Here is a 21,789-nt window from a genome sequence, read left to right as displayed (position 1 = left end):
GTAATAATGAACCATATTTCATTTCTAATTCATTTATTTTTTTAAGATATTTGCATGAAATGTGACCCTGGACATGTTTTGTGAGATTCACCCATAGTAACAATCATAACATTGTGGGCCCCATTTTAATGATCTGAAACACAAGTATCAAACGCGAAACGCAAGTAACTTTCAGGCGGATATTATACCAGGGGGATATCTAAAATGGGTTGGTCTGAAGTAGCTACATTACTCATAGGTGTGGTTTGGACGTAATGTGCAATAAACCAATCAGAGCGTCATCTCACATTCCTTTAAAAGCAGGCACACTTGTCCCATGTTATTATAATGGCGGATTTGCCAAGAGCACGCAACTTACATGATGGTAAAGGTGATTTTGCAGTCTTCAGAATTTTGTTTCCTGGTTCTTTTTGACGGACAACCCAATTTGTCAGATGTCCTTATATACCGATGTGTCTTGCCAGTATTAGTCAAACAGGTGGGATCCGTCATTACTACAATTAGCCTGAATAATTTGGGTAAATGTGTAAGCTAGATTTATGACCATTTTTTTCACATCTTCATGGACACCACAATGATTTCCCTCTTATGGTAATATTTTTCTTTTTAATTATGTATGTTTTGCAATAATCGGAACTGCTGCTTCTGTGTAGATGAGAGAAGCAAAGTGTATTCAGGTTGTGCACAAGCTCCATTATGGCCAAGCATTCGCGCTTAAAATAGCATCTGAAAACCGCGCCACTGAATTTAGAGTACGGTAGGTTTTTCCTGGTCTGTGGCGGAATTGTTTTCTGAAACTGCATAATAGCACCAGGGAAGGTTTGCGCCGGAACACCTCTCCTTTTCGCTGAACCGCCCCCGCGAGCGCAAGTTCATTCCCTAATTTACCAACGTGCGTCTGTGGAGGGAAAAGTCTGCTGTACGTCGGGTGCAAAATAGGAATGATACATGCGTCGATGTACAAAGTCAATTGCGATGGGTGCAAGATAGGGCCTAATTGTTATTAATGTAATTACTTAATTTCTCTAAATGAACTTATGCAAAGTCACCTTTTTATACTAACTGAATTACATTATAAATAAAGGCAGTTCCAGTGTTACTCGTGTTATTGTAGTATTTCTATTGTTTATTCTCCAGCTTACAGTTGATTGTTCCATAGCTAATACATCAGAAAGGATGTGCTAAACTCTCACACCTCAATCTCCTCCAGGATATCTCCAAGTTCAGCTTGCTGAGAGAGACGAGACGCAGTCTGCAGTGCCAAAACGATTCTGTCAGGAAAAGAGAAAATCAGATATACGTCTCAAAAGTTAACGAATAAAGATTCCACAAAGAAAGAATTAAGAAAAAAGAAAATGTTAAGAAATGTACTTACGCCAAGACATTATCCTCTTTGGAGATGCGAGCTTTCAGGGCACTGACCACTTCTTGTGAGGCCAGAGGTAACCCAAGGGAGCTGAGAGCACTCACAGACTGATGGATCTGAGATGCAGTGGAGTCCTCACTAACTGTAGCCAACAGCAAATCCCGCGTTTCATTGGACAAAGAAATCTGTCAGGATCAAAATACAGCAATAGTTATTACAGGACCATACAGTAAGAGCATTTCACTTGTATTCGCAAACGTGCATGCGTGACACAAAAACAAACCTCATTGATTCTTGTGCATTAAGCAAACACGATTGGGGTTTATGTTTACCATATTTGATAAGCTTTATGTAGACAGATTTCAGAGTTACATCACTGCAGTTGCGTGTTGGGATGGCAGAAAAACACTGGTAACAAATGGAGGAAAACGGGCGAGATCCACAGATAAAAAATTTTTTATTGTGCCTTTGGATGTCAGAATTGAAAGATATTTTTTTTATCTGGTTGCAAACCATTAAATGAACAGACTGGACTTCGATTACCCTACTATTAAAGCATGAATTTGATGTAAACAAAAGATCTACATAATATTTACATAGGCAGTTCATAGGGGGCATAATGTGTTAGCCATACATTGTAGCCAGCCATACAAACATTTTGGTCGACTAACCCTCTTCTAGTCGACTAACGTTTAGTCGACTATTAGAGGACAGCCCTAAAAATGTCAAATGAATATTTAGCGTTCAATTATAGACTTATATGGCAAGTAGCTGCATAATAAGCAGAATAATTTCGCAGTGAGGTCTTGTATCACCCTAAAGAGGTTTCTTTTGCAGAACAGTCTGCTGACTGTACATTATCTCTTAGCCTAGAATAGAATAGAATAGATTGAGGCATTTATATAGCGCTTTCATATGTACTACTGTAAACCCAAAGCACTTTCCAATCATATCAGGGGATCTCTCCTCATCCACCACCACCTTAACTACTGTGTTAAGGGAATATAGTGAGCATTGATGCTCCCTGGGTTTTGTGGCACATTGTTGAATTTTTTAGGGACAGAATGTTCTAGATTTTTTCAATTTGTTAACGAAATCTATGACGAAAAATGTTTGTTGACGACCTATTTTTACCATGACTAAGACGAGACGACACCAACATCATTAAACGATAACTGAGTCTGTGACTATATCAATGTGAAATATGATACGTTGATGAAAATAGACAAAATGTTAATGTTTGAAAAATTAAAACCTGACCAAAATTACTCGTTTTTGTCAAATAAAGGAGGAGACAAAACAATTCAGACTGTTTTTACAGTTTCCAGATTTCAAGAATTTAAATTCCCCAATCAGAGCTTTTCAGTTAAAATAAAATAAAAATTCTACCAGGTGTTTTACTTAATCTTTGCAATCTGACAACCACGAGCTCTCAACACTGCGGAAGAAGCGCAGTGAAAACACAGACAAACAAGTAAGCTAGAGTTCAGCAATCTTCATTGAGATATTCTGCTTAACGAAAGTGTCATTCAGTCGCTCTGTGTTCTGTCATGTGCCGCTTGCGCTGTTTGCTACAACTAAATCTGCGATCAAAGTGCAGGCTGATAGTAGTACCCCAGAGTGCAGTCTGGAAGATGGGGCGGGGCGACACATTTGTCGATTAAATTGGTTATCAATTTATGCTCATGCTCACACGATTCAGGTCTGAGCATGCGCATTCCTTTATGTACGATTTTGTGAATGATTTGGCCGTATTAAAGAAATATTAAAGGATTAGTTCACCTCAAAATGAAAATTTCCTGATAATTTACTCACCCCAATGCCATCCAAGTCTTTCTTTCAGTGGAAAAGAAATTAAGTTTTTTTGAGGAGGTTTTTTTAAAATAACGTAATATTGACGGAACGCAAAGGCGGAACTCTGAATCGCGGACGTGCAGCACCCGGACAGTCTGTGGCGTGCGCATAACAGAGACGCATGATGGCTGAGGGCGAAATCCAAACGGCACCCACTTCATTAAAATCTAACATATGGAAAATAGGCATAATTTCATTGTGGCCTTTTTTCTATTTTTGTATGAGAGCTGCTTTGTGTATTGTTTAGTTTTCACATCAATATGCTGTAAACAGATCTGTTATACGTAGGTTTACTGTACTGCCCTCCACAGTCACAGTGTGTATCAGTGCAATTTAAGTCACAACAAGTTACATTTTGACTGTGCTCTCTGCAGATGTTAATTTACTTTTTTTGTATAAGCTGTATTTGATTGTGGTATACAGCAACAATTTCAATTCATAAGTCTTAGACTCTTTATTATGTATTTGTGTATAAGAGCAGCTCATGTAATGTTACTAATTATTCAGAAGTCCACAAGCATTATTTTTCTATGAAAGCTGCAGGTACATAATTCTATATTTTTGTATGAAAGCTGTTTGTGATTTTGCTACATTAAAATGTTTATTTATTTTTTGTCTGAAGGATTATACTGCTCATTGCACATAACAGGAGAATGCTGGCTAGAAGTTTATTATTTTATGTTAGAGATTCAGTATATGCTGAAGTTTGTATTCATTGACTACAAGTATGCTGCTAGTACAGGCACACATTTATTTTCCTGTTGGTTCTTTGAAATGTTGGGACATATGCTGGCAAATATAACCTTACAGTTGACTTGCCAAATCACCTCCAGTTGTTTTTATTAATAAAAGATATTGGAAGTAAGTTCTTTATGGGTCATTATAAATACTTTTGCTTTAAAAGTACCAAGTAGTCACACACAAAAAAAGATGCATCGATAATCGTTTTAGCATCGCAACCCTCTGAATTGTAATCGAATCGAATCGTGAGGTGCCTAGAGATTCCCACCCCTAAGCGAAACGATCAGTAATTTTCAAAAAAAAAAAGAAAGAAAAAAAAAAGTTATATTTATATATAAATATATATAAATCTAGGGGTGGGCGATATGGCAAAAATATCATATCACAATTTTTTTCAGGAAAATCACGATTCACGATTTTATCACGATTCCTTTTCATGTTGGTTTAAGTGACTGAGCATCACAGCCAAACTAATGTCCCTATTTTAAAAACAAAGCCTTAGGTAACAAAATATAAAATAAAAAAGAATGGCAGACATTTAGGCCAAAGTGGCGAAGATAAAAAATCTTTGTCATTTTCTTTGTTATTAAAAATTAAGAACAAAGATACACATACACAACTTAATATACAAATTAAATAAACAGTGCTTTATTTTTTCAGCTACAGGTGTATTTAACAGCATTGAAGAAAGTAATTAAATGAACAAATATGAAAATAAAACACAACATAGACTTCACTGTATAAATTTTACATTGATTTTTATTAAAGCGACTATTAAAGTTCTCAGTCAAGAGTGAGTGAGATGCTCTTTGTTTTTTGTTGTTTTATTAACAGGGATAGTTCTCCCAAAATTTTTAACTCTCTCAAGCCGTTTTAAACCCGAATAAGTCTCCCTCTTCTGTTGAAAATAAAAGTTATTTGGAGGAATGTGGGTAACCAAACAGTTGATGTACCCCAGTGACTTCCATAATAGTTTTTTCCTACTATGGTCAATGGGGACCAGCAACCGCCCGGTTAGCCACACTACTCAAAATATCTTCTTTTGTGTTCAGCACAAGAAAGAAATTAATACAGGTTTGGAACAACATTAGAGAGTGAGTAAATAATGAAAGAATTTTTTTTTTTGGGTAACTGTCCCTTTAAGGACAAGCGGCAGCATTTTACTATTAGTGCTACTGTCTCTTTAAGATCTGCACGCAACGAATCTACACGCATTTGACAAGCAGATTTTTTCTTAATTTTTTTCTATTGTTCTTTCACTTTAGACATAACCAACTTTGTTTATGTAAACCTTGTGTGTATTTGACAGTATTAGCGCAATAAGACTCGAAAGATAACTTAGCCCAGTAATCAGACGCTGTTAGACAGGCTTTTAGTGCATGTGCGCGTCAGGTGTTTGCCTCAGAAAAGCGCCCGTTAGAACAGCTCATCAGCAGCGAATGACATGTTTAACCGGCAAGGCTTTAAAGCACATGCAAATAATTAATTTTTATGAACTACAGTGTCCCATTCCTCTGCATTTCATGTGGATATACGTCGCGCTGTACAGTATGTTGAGACGGAGGCGCCAGAAATGCAAACTGATAAAATGCACGATCCTACGATATTTCTTCAAAAGCAGATCGTGGAGACATTTTAATCGTCCACGATCAAAAATCGTAATATCGCACACCCCTATATAAATCCCTACTTTTTTGAACCGGAGTACACAGACAAATAATTTAGACAGATGACGTGACCCGTGACCTTTCCAACGTAATTACGCAATGCCTGGCACATCGCAGACCAGCACAAGACGAACAATTGTGGTTAAAAAGTATATACAATATTGTATATACATATTTTTTTTTTTGAAAATGACTGATCGTTTCTCTAGATAAGACCCTATTCCTCAGCTGGGATCGCTGGGGTCAATAAGATTGCTATATTATAAACCAATAAAATCGGCTGTGGGTGAAGCGACACGTGTCGCCCCGCCTAAATGTGTCGCCCCGACCCATCGCCCAGACTGCACTCTGGGGTTACTAGGCTGATATCCAACTTAGGAAAAGGGATATGTTGCATTGCACATGTGCTACTGCTTAGAGTGAAATGTTATTACAGCATGTTACCTTGATTCAAATTTCTCATAAAGCTTAATTGAATTGGTCTAAAGCGAGACAAATTATAAAGACTATTTTTTGTTTAAAGACTACATATAAATTACCAACCAAAATGAATGTTGGGAACTGTAGTTTGACTACAAATGTAATAACTAAAATGTACAAAAATGCAATTACTTTTTGTCGACTAAAACTAATGAAGACAAAAATGACTCAAATGTGACTAAGACTAATAAGCATTTTTGTCTGAAGGCTAAATCAAAAATGCCTGTCAAAATGAACTGCTAGGAAACTGGAGCTAAACTGTGAGTAAGACAAAAAGGAGAGATACAAATGTATTTTACCTCACATCCAGAGAGAGCTTGGCTGGCTTCTGCCGCATAAAACAGTGACTCGACACTAGAAGGGTCTAAGTTTGACTTGATAAACCGGCATGTCTCCTGAGGTAGAGAGGAAAGACAAAATTAGAGACAGTGATAAAGACTAACTAACATTAACCCCCGGTTTAACAGACAAGGCTTAAGCTAGTCCCGGACTAAAATGCATGTCTGAGCTGTTTTAACGGAAAACAACTTGTACTGAGACATCTTAAAATATGTCAGTGCCAAGATGCACACAAGTAATGTTTGTTTTTCTAAGGCACGTTTAAAAAAGCTACTAAGATGTTCTAATTGAACTAAGGCCTAGACCTAGCTTAGCCTAAGCCCTGTCTGAGAAACCGGGCATATGTATAAGAAAATTTTACATTTCACCAATATGAAAGATGTTTTTTCTTACATCTGCATCCGCAACAAAGATTCCCAACTTGTGAAGTCCAACAACAGAGTAATAAGCAGACTTGAGGTCAGTGAGGGGTTGGCTCAATACAGCCTGGAGTCTGGCCACATCCGTGGGGGTCAGGTGATGGGACGGTGTCAGGGTCTGGGTCTCAAAAACCAGGGACAGGACCAGCAAGCTGAAGAAACCTTCAAATGGGTACATGTACAAACAGAATGCAGTTTATTTGATGACACATCAGCATTTTAGGTAGACAAGCAAGGCAAGTGTTTGGATGCTAGGAAAGCATAGGGTGCATGTTGTGGGTGTGGAAAGAGATGGGTTGTTTAAAATGGAAATTATGGAAATTGGATGTCTGAAAGCACAACTTTTTTTTTTAAATACTTGTATAGAGTTTGCCTTTAAAAAGAGCAATTTCTAGCCGATACAATATTTTACAGCTGAGCCAAACTTGAAATGTGTATATTCACTACAGAAATGTCCATGAATTTTCCAGGCCTAGAAATCACAATATTAAATTGCATATTAATGTCCTATTGTTAGTTTCACTACTTTTATTGTTCTCATTTGCATTTGAATAAATGTAAAATTCCCAGAAAGAACCCAAGAATAAGTGCCCTTATTTAACTTTTTATTACCCAACAACAAAAGTTAATACTTTAGAACTTTAAGGGGCGTTTTCCCGGACAGGGTTTAAATTAAGACAGGAGTAGGCCATAATCTAGAATAGTTAATCGTTGCTTAAAAAATGGCTTTCTGAAACACACATTAAGTACAGATTACTAAAACTGTGGAGTCCTGAACTAAAATAATCTGAATTAGCATGATAGAGATTGCCTATAAAATATGGAATGGACAAAGAAAATCTTAAAATTGGATGAAACTGAGAAAGCCAATCAAAGGAAAACAAAAAATTGATAGCAAAAAATGACTGCAAACAAAAAAAAATGTAATTGAACATGAGAAAACTCTTTTAAAGCAAATAGCAAAGAAAAATTGCACACATCAGCTGTTGAATCTACGAAGCCCCTAAAGGGACATGGTGAAAGAAAAATATTATAAGATGGGAGAAAAAAAATATTTGTCAATGCTTTTGTGTTCTCTCACAAATTTTTTGCACTCCCACGAGAATTTGCGTTCGCTGACCTTCGCTCCTAAAATATTTTTAGTTTATAAAAAAAACGTTTATAAAAATAATTTGAGCAAACAGCTTCCTACTCTACACACTCCAACCAGGATCGAAGCAGGGTCTCCAGGATGGAAGGCAGACATGTTAACAAGGACACTACTCTCTAGCATCAGTTGCTAATTCATCTCTTGAGACCAGGGAAGTGAAGTTTACAGGCACAGCTCTTACTTTCTTGCCTCTGTTACATACACACACACGCACACATATGTGTGTATGTATGCATCTATGTATTGATTTTCACTGACATAGTACAAGTAGGCTAATACATGTGTCTTCTTTGAAACACACATTAATCTAAAGTTAAACTTGCCTCTTGGTAGTTTTAATTTAAGCCTCAATTTAGTCCTGGAGTAACTCTAGTCTTCCTCCAGGAAATTAGCTTATTGAACTCAGGACTAGACCAAGTCTAGGATAACTATTTAAAACAATGGCAGACAAAATATTTCTGTTAATCTGGTTAAAAAAGCAATCTTATTCCAGGACTAGACTTAATCTCTGTCCGGGAAGCCGCCCCTAAATATTAAACACCAGAAATGACATGTGTCTACAATAATTAAATGCTACTATATTCAGAAGCTATAGTACTGTTGTTACTACTGTTAACAAGACTATATATTTCTAATAAAACGTATACAGACTCTGGATAAATACTACGCACAACACTTATTTAAAAATAATAATCTAATATCATATTTATTATGTATTAATATCAGAATAAATGAAAGTGCTGATTGACTGGGTGGCGAAAGCTGCCTGCAAGAACAACTATTCGAATAAATTTAGATAACATGCATTCATACAACTGCCTAAACATATTAGTTAACGCATGACGGTTTACTCATAATGTGTTTTAATAAACATAAATATTAAATATAGCATAAAAACGTGCAAAAATGACACTTACAGAGATGAGCCATGTCGCCTAATGCAGCGTCACCAAAAGCTCAAAGAACTTCCGGGACACGCGGATGAAATCTATTTTACCGGTGTAGGGTGAACTATGCGTTCATGTGATCTAATAAAAATATAAAATATAAAAAAAAAACAAGCCAATATTATATGATATATATACATGATTTAAAACATGTATTTTATATAAAAAAAATAACTTCGCACATATTTAAAATGTATGAAACGTGCATTACATAGAGGCGTAAACACCCCTACAGACTAGATATGGTGTAAGCCAAGTCATGCAAAAATGAATGAAACGTGAGAGATGTTAATACATGTACTTCTATAGGTCTTTTTATAATAGTGTACGTTAAAAAGAACATCTTTTAGAAATGATCACGATGATACAGTTTCTGTGAAAATTAAAAGAGACTCTCGCGCTCCGAAGGACCGAAGTTGTGCTGTGCTTTGTGTCTGTTTGTGATTGGCCACTTCAGTACTAGTTCTCATTCCAGCCAACCAGATACGTTTTGGCCTTGTGCTATTATTAATACATGTGAGTTACTGCCGATTAAAAAAAAGTGCTATATCCTCTTTCCGTAATATTAAAGAGAGCAGGAATAAAAAAAATTCCTGTTAAAATGTTCGTATTACGAAAATCTGTTAAAATAGTCAGCTACTTAATTTTTTTAATGCTATATTCTCGTGGAGATACTGGGATCCCAAATGTATTTAAAAATTCAGTAGCCTATATGTAAATAAGTAGCCTTCGTTATTTATCAGTTGTGAGACCTTTAGAATATAATTTTAAACCCAATTGTCGTAGAAGATTGATTTATTCTTATATTTAACCATTTTATTATTTAAAATTAAATGTTTCGGGGATTATGTTTGTATATAAGAAGCCAACATAAAAGAGCCTGTCTATGAAAATTGGATAGCTGAAGGAGCTTGTTAACCTCAAAGTCACATTTTAAAAGGAACTCTTTTTAACCAACTTTTCCAAAAATAAGATTAGGAATTATATACCATAGTTTATCTGTATGCTTAATATCATTTTTAATCCAGTTCAACTTGAAAATTGTATTAGAAGTACCAAAATCAAGCACATTCAAACCTCCTTGATTATAAGAATTACATCAAATATTTTTATTTAAATAGTGTGACTTGTTTTTCCATATAAAGTTGAATACATTTTTTTAGTAAAAGATTTTGGTACATTTAACACTTTTGCAGGATAGAATAAACGAGACAGCCCCTCCGTTTTGGATAAAAGAACTCTACCTTTGAGTGATAAATCCCTCATGAGCCACATATCAAATCTCTTTTTCATTTTCACCAAAAGGGGTTGGAAATTGGATTGCACTCTGTCTGATTGATTTTTACAGATATTGATACCAAGATACGTAACATCCTCTCTAAGTGGAATACCTTCAAATTCGGTTAAAGATATATCATTGTCTTTAAGTGGAAAAGGAGTAATTTTTTTAACATTTAAATTTAAACCTGAAGCTTTAGAAAATATATTGAGACACTCTACAACTTTTTTAACCTGTGATATGTCTTTTAAAAAAATAGCTGTATCATCAGCTAGCTGACAGCATTTAATTTCTTTTTCCATAATTTTGATGCCTTGAAAAGAGTCATTATGTATATAAAGAGCCATTGTTTGCACTACCAGAAAAAATAGGAACGGAGCCGCCAGATCTCCTTGTTTTATGCCCCGGGAGATGCTAAATCTACGAGTAGTTCCCCATGGAAGTTTAACCGAACTATTGCAGTCACTATATAAATATATAAATATATATAAATATTTTTTATTTATATATAAATAAAGGTGACTTGACTACTTGACTATATAAAGTTTGTATTGCCCTTTTAAAGTATTGGCCAAAACCAAAAAAATCCAATACGTCAAATAAAAAATCATGCTTCACAGTATCAAAGGCTTTGTATAAATAGAATGTAATTATTATCGGTTATGTAATCCTTATAATCAATTAAATCTAAGATTAATCGGATATTGTTACTAATATGCCGTCCTTGCATAAAGCCAGACTGACTATCATCTATTATTGTATCCAAGCACAACTTTAATCTTTGCGCAAAAATATGAGCAAACCATTTTGCATCATTAATAATTAAGGTTATAGGCCTCCAATTGTCAAGAAGCAAACAATCCTTATTGGGTTAGGTAACAGTGTAATTAAGCCTTGACACATATTTGGGGGAAACCTACAGGTTTCTATAGCCTCCTTAAAAACTAACAATAAGAATTCAGAAACGTAATCTTGAAATGCTTTAAAAAATTCAGCTGTTAAGCCATTATTTCCTGGGGATTTATTATCTTTTAACTTACTAATGTTTTTTTTAGTTCTTCTAGGGATATGTCTTGATCAGAAATGTCCTTCTGAGTTTCATCAATACATTGAGCCACACTTTTTATACAAGAGAGGAAATATGAGCTCTGACAAATGTTGTGTTCGGAGTATAGTTTTTTATAAGACTGAAAAAGTCTTCAGAGATCTGATCATTCATTTTAAGTTTATATATACTAGTAACACTAACATTCATTTTTTCTAAATTATGAACATATTTCATATTCCTTTCACCATGCTCTAACCATTTTTGCCTAGAACGAATAAAAGCTCCCTGTGCCAAATTTTGATAGATATTGTCCAATTCAGCTTGTAATTCAAATAAAAAATTGATGTCAGCTTGTGATTGCTCATTCTTCTCATAGATAGAAATTATTCTCTTGAGTATTCTATCTTGTCTCATTCTTTTTTCCTTAGATAATTATTTTGCCCTTTTGATGGCCATAATTATGTATCTGAAATGTTGTATATTCCCAATATTTGCCATACATTTAGTCTTTTTTTGCTTCTATTAAATTTTCATTTATGATTTTTTTTGGCTTTTTCTTTGAAGATTTTATCACTCAAAAGTGTATTATTTAATTTCCAATAATTTGGTTTAAATTTGATTGATTTATCCCTTATACATAGTACTAAAGTAATCATATTATGATCAGAAAATACTGAGGGCTCTATGTTGCTTCCACACTGTTTAGTAACTCATTTGAAATAAGCCAAAAGTCAATCCTGGATCTCTTAGATAAATCTTTGTTATTCCAAGTGAACTGGATTTGCTGTGGATTTTTTAATCTCCATATGTCGCAACAGTTTAAATGCATACATAGATTATTAAACTCTCCATAATTGCCTCTTAAGGATCTTTTGACAGTCTTTTATGGGGTCACTTATGCAATTCCAGTCACCCCCTAAATTTAATTTAGCGTTGATGAAGGAATTCAATAAGACATTTATTTGTTCATCAAATTCTGCAAAAAGGTGTGTGTTTCTATGACTATTATTATGACCATATATATTAACCCATAATGAAAATATTCTCCATAAATTCAATAACTAAAATAACCCATCTTCCTGAATCATGAACAACATTTTTAAGGATTTTTCCCTGAAAGGAGCCCTTTAATATGTCAACGCCAGCAGATTTACTGTTTCCATAAGCCATCCAGATATTGTCTCCCCACTGATTTTTCCAGAAATTAAAATCTGAATCTAAGGCATGTGTTTCTTGTAGAAAATAGAAATCTGCCTTGAAAGTTTTACAAAATAAAAATACAGCTTTCCTCTTAATCTGTTCTCGTATACCCCCTCACATTAAGTGAATACAATGACAAAGACAAATTGAAAAGTAGAACAAGAAAACAAAAAACCTGAGTTTTTAGTAACAAAGAAGATTTTCTTCACCTTTTGAATACTGATTAGAGCAAGCAAATTTGGGATTATAAATCTGGGGCCTATACCATGAAGCCGGTTTAGGTGGTTAGCCTGATATGTTTTAGTTTAGTTTGCGCCAACCCTGGGTTTTAGGCACCATGAAAGTGGTTTGGCTTTTAGCAGTGTCCATCGCCATAGTAACTTACGCTCCACGACTAATCTGGTCTGGGGCAGGTTATGTTCCAGGTAAGAGGTTGCAAACCAAACTTGGACCAATCAGCTGTGAGCAAAGTGACACATGTCTGATGCGATAAAGTCACTCCACCTGTTTCCACTCCAAATTAAAGATCACTATACAGCAAATGATTTTTAAAGACAAAATCGTCTGGCTTTTAGTAATGCTATTTATAATAATAATTTTGTATGATTTGTATTTGTATGACAGTATAATTGAATAAATATATAAAGGTAATAGAAATACGCTTTAGAATCAATAGATAAAGCAAAAATGACTACATGTGAGCTTAAATGTTAAATTTTCTCTACCTTTATTATCAAATGTAAACTAACTTCACAACTTTTACTTGCACTGATATAGCAAGACTTTTTATTTTAGTTGTCCTCTTTCATAGACAGCTATTTTCTTCTTGCTGTGTAAATTTGTTTAAATTCTTTATATTTTTCAATCTCGTAATATTCTGTAGTGAATCGCGTTCCTTCTCTCGTGAGAAAGAATCTCAGTTTCACTCTTTCTCAGCATGTGATTGGTTGTTCGCTACTGATGTCACACCTAGGGTTGTCAACTTTCTGAAATTGAAATAAGGAACGGGTGGGTGGGGGTGGGGGGTTGTTGGTGACATGTGACATTTAATTTGACAACATTTTAAGGATGTGTAGTGCAAATATCTTTATATTATATAATTATACTTCCATTTTAGTTAACTTTCTTTCCAGTGCAAAACAATAGTACATAAAAAAACTGCTAATAAAGGAAATATAAAATATATATTTTATATATATTACCTGTTTTTTTAATGTATTATTGTTTTGCACTGGAAAGGAAATATTGCACTCAAATAATGCATTCAAGCAATACAACACCTGTATATGCACAAGGAAAATGGCTAATGTAGTTTTTCACCACAAATTCTGCTGTTAAACACAATTAAGTTGAAATGATGCAGGTTGAAGGGTTCAAGAGAAGCAAATATTATATATATGCACAAGGAAAATCTCACAGAAACAAATAAACCTCCAGACTAAGCACATTGTGCAGCTATTTCCCATTCAATTCTATATTTTTGTGCTCTTTTTCGCCGGCTGCTTGGAAGTAACGTTAGTCATTTTTACATTTCCCGCTGTTGTCACTTGTCATCATCGTTGCTACGATACATGACTCACAATGACTGAAACAACCAATTAAAAGGGCATTCTCTGATGATGTTCCAAGATGTTAAAAACGCGACACTGATCATAGACAAACGGGGAGAAATTAGTATATACCGCACGGACCGTCGTTTTTTTTTCTTATCATAGCCTACAAATGTCTTCGTTCATAGTCTGACATATATTAGAAGCTACGTGTGTGTCTGTCACGGATTTGCACTGAATTGATTCTCAAAAATACGGAACAAAGTGCGTTCCGTATCGGTTCAATACGGAACAAGACTTTTATGTGTCAAATACGGGACGATTCCGTATTATACGGAACGGTTGGCAACCCTAAACTCAGGATCAAAGAGTTGATAGAGAAAGTTGATGATCAGCATCATGGTACCAAAGCCTGGTTGGATTGGTTTGGTTTTGTCAACTCAAAACTAATCCTGTAACAGTTTGTTCAACTACCATCATGGTACAGGCCCCAGACCTTTTGAGCCAGAAGGTCATGGCGGTTTAAGGTTTATGTCAGGGTTCTGTCACTTCTGTCTGGTCTATTTCTTGGTTTTGTGACAGAGCCCTGACACTCCTATGTTGTCTTGTCTGTGTGCCTGCTTTCATGTCTTGTCCTGTACTATGTAGCACACAGCTTGTGTTCTGTGTGCTACATAGTATGCACAGTACTATGCATAATATGCACAGTAATTATTTTGACCCAGGGCCAGTCTGCCTGCCAGAACCTGCCGTCCCAGAGCCCGTTGCCAACCTGGAGGCTGTCCCAGAGCCCGTTGCCAACCTGGAGGCCGTCCCAGAGCCCGTTGCCAGGCCGGAGGCCGTCCCAGAGCCCATTGCCAGCCCGGAGGCCGTCCCAGAGCCCGTTGCCAGCCCGGAGGCCGTCCCAGAGCCCGTTGCCAGCCCGGAGGCCATCCCAGAGCCCGTTGCCAGCCCGGAGGCCGTCGAGAAACAGCCCGCTCTTAATGATACGGCCACAGAGGCCTTCCCAGAGTCTGCTGTCCCAGAGAACTGTCTGCGCTGTGCCCACCGCATTGGCCGTGCTTCCCTGGGAGCAGTCATCTTTGTGGGTTTCCCTTTCCTCACCCTATGCCCCATCCTGCCAGAGCCTGACCAGTCTGGCAAGATTATCTGTGCTGGGTTGACTGTCTCACATGCGTCCAGCCTGCCCTGCCATGACGTGTCTACCTCCCTTTCCCTGCCGGTGATCCTTCTGTCTAGGATCTCCCCCCTGGATCCTTCGGTACCTCCTTGGTCTGTTCCGACCTGGCCCTCAGCCAGGACTCCAGATACGGCACAGCTTTCCTGGTCTGTCCCTCCAGTCCCACCCTGGCCGTCTGCTGGGGTTCCTGATTGGTCGGAGCCCCCCTGGTCTGTCCCTCCGGTTCCACCCTGGTCTTCTGCCAGGACTTCAGACCCCCGAACAATTATTTTATTTATTTATTTGACAGGGACAGTGTACATTAATTAGCATTGTTGCAAATGCACCAGAATTAGCCAAAAGGCAATTTTTCATCCGTTGTCCCAACAATTAGTTAATGTGTTCATGACCTCAAGGCTAGATTATTGTAATGCTCTACAGGGTGGTTGCCAGTCAGTTTTGATTGATTCACTTCCGTCGAAAGGATCATTTGTTATTAAATTAGGGGCCGCTAAGACGATACCGTTCTCTCTACACAGACTTTAAACGTGACTCGCTTCATCTCCTCAACCCCAAACCCTGACAGTTTAAGGTTTAAATGTGAGCGCCATCAGCGTTTCTCACAGGTTCACGTTTAAAGTCTGTGTAGAGAGAACGGTGTCATCTTAGCGGCCCCTAGTTTAATAACAAATGATCCTTTCGACGGAAGTGAATCAATCAAAACTAACTGGCAACCACCCAGTAGAGCATTACAATAATCTAGCCTTGAGGTCATGAACGCATTAACTAATTGTTGGGACAACGGATGAAAAATAGAATTTTGGCTAATTCTGGTGCATTTGCAGCAATGCTAATTAATGTACACTGTCCCTGTCAAATAAATAAATAAATAAAATAAATAATTGTTCCGCATTTGTCAATGAGAGCATATGGCGTAATTTAAGATGGAAAAATGCGGTTTTACAGATACTAGACACATGACTTTCAAATGAGAGATTGGTATCAAAGAGCACACCCAGGTTCCTAACCGACGACGAAGACTTAACAGAGCAGCCATCAAGTGTTAGACAGTACTCTAGGTTATTACGTTAGAACTGCGCAACAGCACGCAAATTAAATGTTTAACAGGCAAAGCTTTAATGTACAGGAAAATAATGAACTTTATGTACTGCAGTGTCCCGTGAGTGTAAATCTACGGCTGCATTAACATGGGATGTGTGAATGTATGTCGCGTTGAGATGGAGGCGCCAGAACTCAACTGATAAAATGCATTGTACCACGATACTACAATATTTCTTCAAAAGCAGATTGTGGAGGCATTTCAAAAGTCCACGATCAAAAAACGTGATATCGCACACCCCTAATCAGGATCATTACAATAATCTAGCCTTGATGTCATGATCGCATGAACTAATTGTTCCACATTTGTTATTGAGAGCATATGACGTAATTTCTATATATTTTTTTAAAATGGAAAAATGTGGTTTTACAGATACGAGACACGTGACTTTCAAATGAAAGATTGGATTCAAAGAGCACAACCAGGTTCCTAACCGACGACGAAGATTTGACAGAGCAGCCATCAAGTGTTAGACAGTATTCTAGGTTATTACGTGAGGAAGTTTTTTGTCCAATAATTAGAATAACTGTTTTTTCATAATTAAGTAGTAGGAAATTACTAGTCATCCAGTTTTTTATATCAGCTATGCATTCTGTTAATTTTGTGAATTGGTATGTTTCGTCAGGGCGTGAAGAAATTAATAGCTGAGTATCATCAGCACAATAGTGAAAACGAATGACATGCTTCCTAATGATATCTCCTAAGGGTAGCATGTACAGAGTGAACAGTAACGGCCCTAGTACTGAGCCTTGTGGTACGCCATACTGAACTTTTGATCGATAAGACATCTCTTCATTTACAGCTACTGTTGGAAACTCAGAAGCGAAGACCATGAGACTTGGTTGTATCTTCAGCAGGATTCTTTATTGAGAACACGAGCTGTTTGTAGCTGCAGTCAACAAGTCTAACAAAGGGAACTTTACGTTGTAGTTTATATACCTTTCAAGGGGGAGGGATTTGCATAGAGGTGGCATGTAAATTAAGTACAGGAGTCAGCCCATTTCTCCAGTCCTGATCTCATCAGCATAACAGTGTCATTCAAATGCATTGATGCTAATCCAATCAGCCTAACTATTCAACGACTGGGCCAGGGGCTCCAAGAGCCATTAAAGACAAAGAGTGAGAGTCTCAGTAATCTGACTCATTTAACTTACAATAGAGAGAACAGGACTGGCAGGAATCTCTTGCTGGAAACTCTGCATAACCGCTGATATCATCATAACCTTAAAATGCTAAATTCAATGTACTCAATTTTCTCCGTTTAAATACTATTGTATTGGAACCTAGATGTAACATGTTATAAATTTGTAATACAACAGTTCCCCCAGATGGCTACGGCCACACAAAGTAATATCACCTCAGTTCTAAACATTTGATTACCGCTTTAGTATTTCACCTCTTTAGTTTGTTGCACTGATTATTATTTACAGTCATCTAAACTATGATATCTAAATAACGAACCCAATGCAGTTTTTTGATTTGGTTTATTTAGCTTTACTTTTACATTGATTTACAGGGAGTGCACTAATCACATGTTTCTTTGTGTTGAGTTACCTGGACTGTTGGGGGCGGTCCCTTCCTGGTTGGGTGAAAGGAGTGACTAAGGGCTGAGGAGACTTATATCCGGAAGCCAGCTCATTAGGCCATACCATGTCTCACCATGTGCCAGAGGGGATTTTGTCCTTAGTTAGCTCTTGAGTTCTCAAGTGTTAGTTTTGAAGAATAACAAATTTTAAGAATCTATTTAATTTTAGGTTTAACTGATGATTATTGAGTTTTCCAGCAGTAACTTCTGGCAAGACTTGGGAATGAGTCAGATCACTGGGATTCTCACCTTTCAGCCTAGCTGTAGGGGAGATTTTCACCTTTTGTCTTTAATGACTCTGAGATGGCCCTTGGAACCGGAGTTCCTGGCCAGCATCAGCATGTGAATAGTTTTGCTGATTCCTAGCTCAGACGTTGAAGCATCAAGATGATTGGATTAGCAATACAATATGCTTTCGTATGATTTGTTTAAATTTGTCTCCACCCCAAGAAGTCTCCTCCCCCTTGGAATGTATAAATTACAATGTATACTGTTTAGAGTCAGACTGATTTTGGACGAACCCGCAGCCGTGTTACAATAAATAACAACTTCTAAACGCGATCCCAACTGTCTCACTGGTCCTTGCTTCGATGAAAGAAAAACTTTACAACAGTTTGTTTACCCCTTCTATGTTATTTGGTTTTGTCAAGCTGTTATATATAAGCTCCCTTCTGTGTCTTTGTGGAAGGTCAGTTTTTTGTTCAGTTAACCTTGTGTTACGAGTCTATGTGTTTGAGTTTATATTCAGTTACTTTTTTGTTGACCTCTTTTAAGGCCTAGTTATTAATTTTGGTCCTTATGTAACTTCTCAATATTTTGGGTAATAAAAACCCCCTTTTTGAGAAACAGTCTCCTGTGTCCTCTTGCCTCACTGCTTTGGTCCCTGACAAACTCACACAAAATTCAAATTTAGACACTTATAATTTTATTCTTGTAACCTGTGATCGTTACAGGCACATAGCAGATGCTCTGTGTTGATTTTCTGTAATTGCATGCTGACACAGAAACAAACATGCAATTAGGGTCTGTGAAGTTCTAACGGGTAATAGTCTTTTCTGGTTGGAACTGTCATTTTCTCGTGAGGGGCGTGAGTCATTTGTTGAATGAAACACTTGATACTGTGTACGCATAGATAGTACGCCAGTAGGAGAAATAGCAGCAGAATAGCTATTTCCTTGATCCACAGCCAGGGTTTACCTAACAGGTTTCCGAACCATGAAGAATTATCTTCAGTCATCGGGGCCCGGTTTTTCAAAAGTAATCCACTAGGATTTTGGATAACAGATTGGATCAAATCTTGAAAATAGGTTTTTCAAAAGAAAAAACGGATTACATAATCGGATTAGATCACGTAATCCTGTCATGCTTACACAGAGACGGAAGCAGATATGCAAGTAAACTCAGATTTATTAGAATAAAGTATAGTCCCGTGGTAAATAGCACTGGTGACACAGGGACTGGATGGTCAGCGATGATGTCCGTGAAGTGAAGTGCAGACGTGATGATCCAGGTGATGACGTATCCAAAGTGAACGAGAAACAGGAACGGGACACGAACAGAACGCCAACAGGAACGGGATCACACACGAGAGACAAACAACGATCTGACAATGAGAGAAGAATGCAGTGAGGTTTTATAGGAGAGTGAATGAGCTGCAGCTGGTGACAATGAGTGAGATCAGCTGGATCACTGATCTGCCAGAATGAGCGGAAACGCCCACTCACACACACCCACAACACAACACAACAGTTACACGAGACGGGAAGGAAACAGTGGATTATGAACCGTGACAGTACCCCTCCTCCTAGGAACGCCTCCTGGCGTCCCTAGACTCCCTTACCTGTTGATTGTAATCATCAATAAGGGAATGATCCAGGATGTCTCTGGCAGGCACCCAACTTCTCTCCTCCGGACCGTAACCTTCCCAGTCCACCAAGTACTGGACTCCGCGTCCCCTCCGCCTTGTGTCCAGAATACGATTTACCGAATATGATGGTTCCCCTTCTACGAGTCGCGGCGGTGGGGGAACCGGGGCTGGCAGGTTTAATTCGAGAATAAAACACGGGCTTGATTTTGGATACATGAAATACGGGATGAATTCTCCTGTACACTGGAGGGAGGTTGAGGCGGACTGCCACCGGACTAATGATCTTGGTGACAGTGAACGGGCCGATAAATTTTGGAGCAAGTTTATTAGAGACGGAGCGGAGAGGAATGTTCTTGGTAGAAAGCCACACTCTTTGACCAGCGACGTATACGGGAGGCCTAGACCGGTGGCGATCGGCTTTGGCCTTGGTGCGTGCTCCCACTTGGAGTAGAGTCTCGCGGGCTCTAGTCCAAGTGTGATGACACCTCTGGACGAAGGCGTGAGCGGAGGGGACCGCGACTTCGGACTCCAGACTAGGAAAGATTGGTGGCTGGTAACCTACACTACACTCAAACGGAGATAGGCCCGTAGATGACACTGGCAACGTATTGTGGGCGTACTCCACCATAGCTAGTTGTTGGCTCCATGAGGAAGGATTCTTGGAAACCAGACATCGCAACGTTCTCTCCAAATCCTGGTTGGCTCTCTCAGTTTGACCATTGCTCTGGGGATGAAACCCTGAGGACAGACTGACAGTCGCCCCCAATAACTTACAAAACTCTCGCCAGAATTTGGACACAAATTGGGGTCCTCTGTCGGAAACCACGTCTGTCGGGAGGCCATGTAAGCGAAAGACGTGATTAACGACGGTCAACGCTGTCTCCTTGGCTGAGGGCAATTTGGGCAAGGGAATGAAATGGGCCGCCTTCGAGAACCGGTCCACCACGGTCAAAACTACCGTGTTACCCTGGGAGGGTGGGAGGGCGGTGACAAAATCTAGCGAAATGTGGGACCAGGGTCTCGAAGGGACCGGCAGCGGTTGAAGTAGCCCATCAGGGGGTCGATTGGAAGTCTTACCAGTGGCGCAAACTGAGCAAGCCAATACAAAATTGTGAACGTCGTGAGCCATAAGTGGCCACCAGAATCGTTGCTTAACCAGAAACTTGGTACGACTAACTCCTGGATGACAAGCCACGTTGGAACAATGCCCCCACTGAATAACGTCAGACCTTAATCCCTCCGGTACAAATAAACGATTCGGTGGACAACCGACCGGGGGCGTTACCCCTTCTAAGGCCGTCTTGACCTTCGATTCGACCTCCCATACGAGTGTGGAGACAAATAGATTCTCGGGTAAAATGCACTCGGGAGTAGACAGGCGTTCGGAACGGTCAAAAATGCGCGACAAAGAATCGGGTTTGATGTTCTTGGAACCCGGGCGGTACGAGAGAGTAAAATCAAAACGTCCGAAAAAAAGTGCCCACCGAGCCTGCCTGGAGTTCAATCTTTTGGCGGTTTTAATGTATTCCAGATTCTTGTGGTCGGTCCAGACGATAAAAGGTACCCCCGACCCTTCTAACCAGTGGCGCCATTCCTCCAACGCTAACTTGACTGCCAACAACTCTCTGTTACCAATGTCATAGTTGCGTTCGGCAGGGGACAAGCGGTGGGACAAAAACGCGCATGGGTGCATTCTGTCGTCTGTGGGAGAACGTTGGGATATCACTGCACCTACCCCCACCTCTGACGCATCGACCTCCACCACGAACTGACGTGATGGATCAGGGGTAATCAGGATGGGAGCCGAAACAAAGCGACTCTTGAGTTTGGCAAACGCAGCCTCAGCTGCGTCTGACCACCTGAACGTAGTCTTGGGGGAGGTCAAGGCGGTCAGAGGTGAGGCTAGTTGGCTGAAATTGCGAACAAACCCTCTGTAGAAATTGGCGAACCCCAGAAACCGCTGTAGGGCCTTACGGGAATCTGGACTTGGCCATTCTACTACAGCCTTAACCTTCTCA

At 38.6% G+C, this 21,789-nt stretch overlaps 2 protein-coding genes across 2 annotated transcripts in view; both read right to left on the bottom strand.

The window, feature by feature from the left end:
- rpn2 (ribophorin II) overlaps positions 1-9,399 on the bottom strand; it is a 32,718-nt gene extending 23,319 nt beyond the window's left edge. The window contains exons 1-5 of the mRNA XM_079596770.1: positions 8,934-9,399; positions 6,841-7,028; positions 6,408-6,503; positions 1,376-1,551; positions 1,196-1,271 (exon numbers count right to left, since the gene is read on the bottom strand). Of these exons, the coding sequence (XP_079452896.1) occupies positions 1,196-1,271; positions 1,376-1,551; positions 6,408-6,503; positions 6,841-7,028; positions 8,934-8,946 (549 nt within the window). The 5' untranslated portion in view covers positions 8,947-9,399. The remainder of the gene's footprint in view (positions 1-1,195; positions 1,272-1,375; positions 1,552-6,407; positions 6,504-6,840; positions 7,029-8,933) is intronic.
- LOC306991003 (uncharacterized protein) overlaps positions 1-21,789 on the bottom strand; it is a 538,544-nt gene that overhangs the window by 89,127 nt on the left and 427,628 nt on the right. The gene's annotated exons all lie outside the window — the stretch shown is intronic.

The sequence above is a fragment of the Phoxinus phoxinus genome, assembly GCF_949152265.1.
Source record: "Phoxinus phoxinus genome assembly, chromosome: 22".
In the NCBI taxonomy this organism is placed as follows: domain Eukaryota; kingdom Metazoa; phylum Chordata; class Actinopteri; order Cypriniformes; family Leuciscidae; genus Phoxinus; species Phoxinus phoxinus.
Note: the sequence above shows the minus strand (reverse complement) of the source record. Positions and strands in the feature narration are given on the sequence as shown.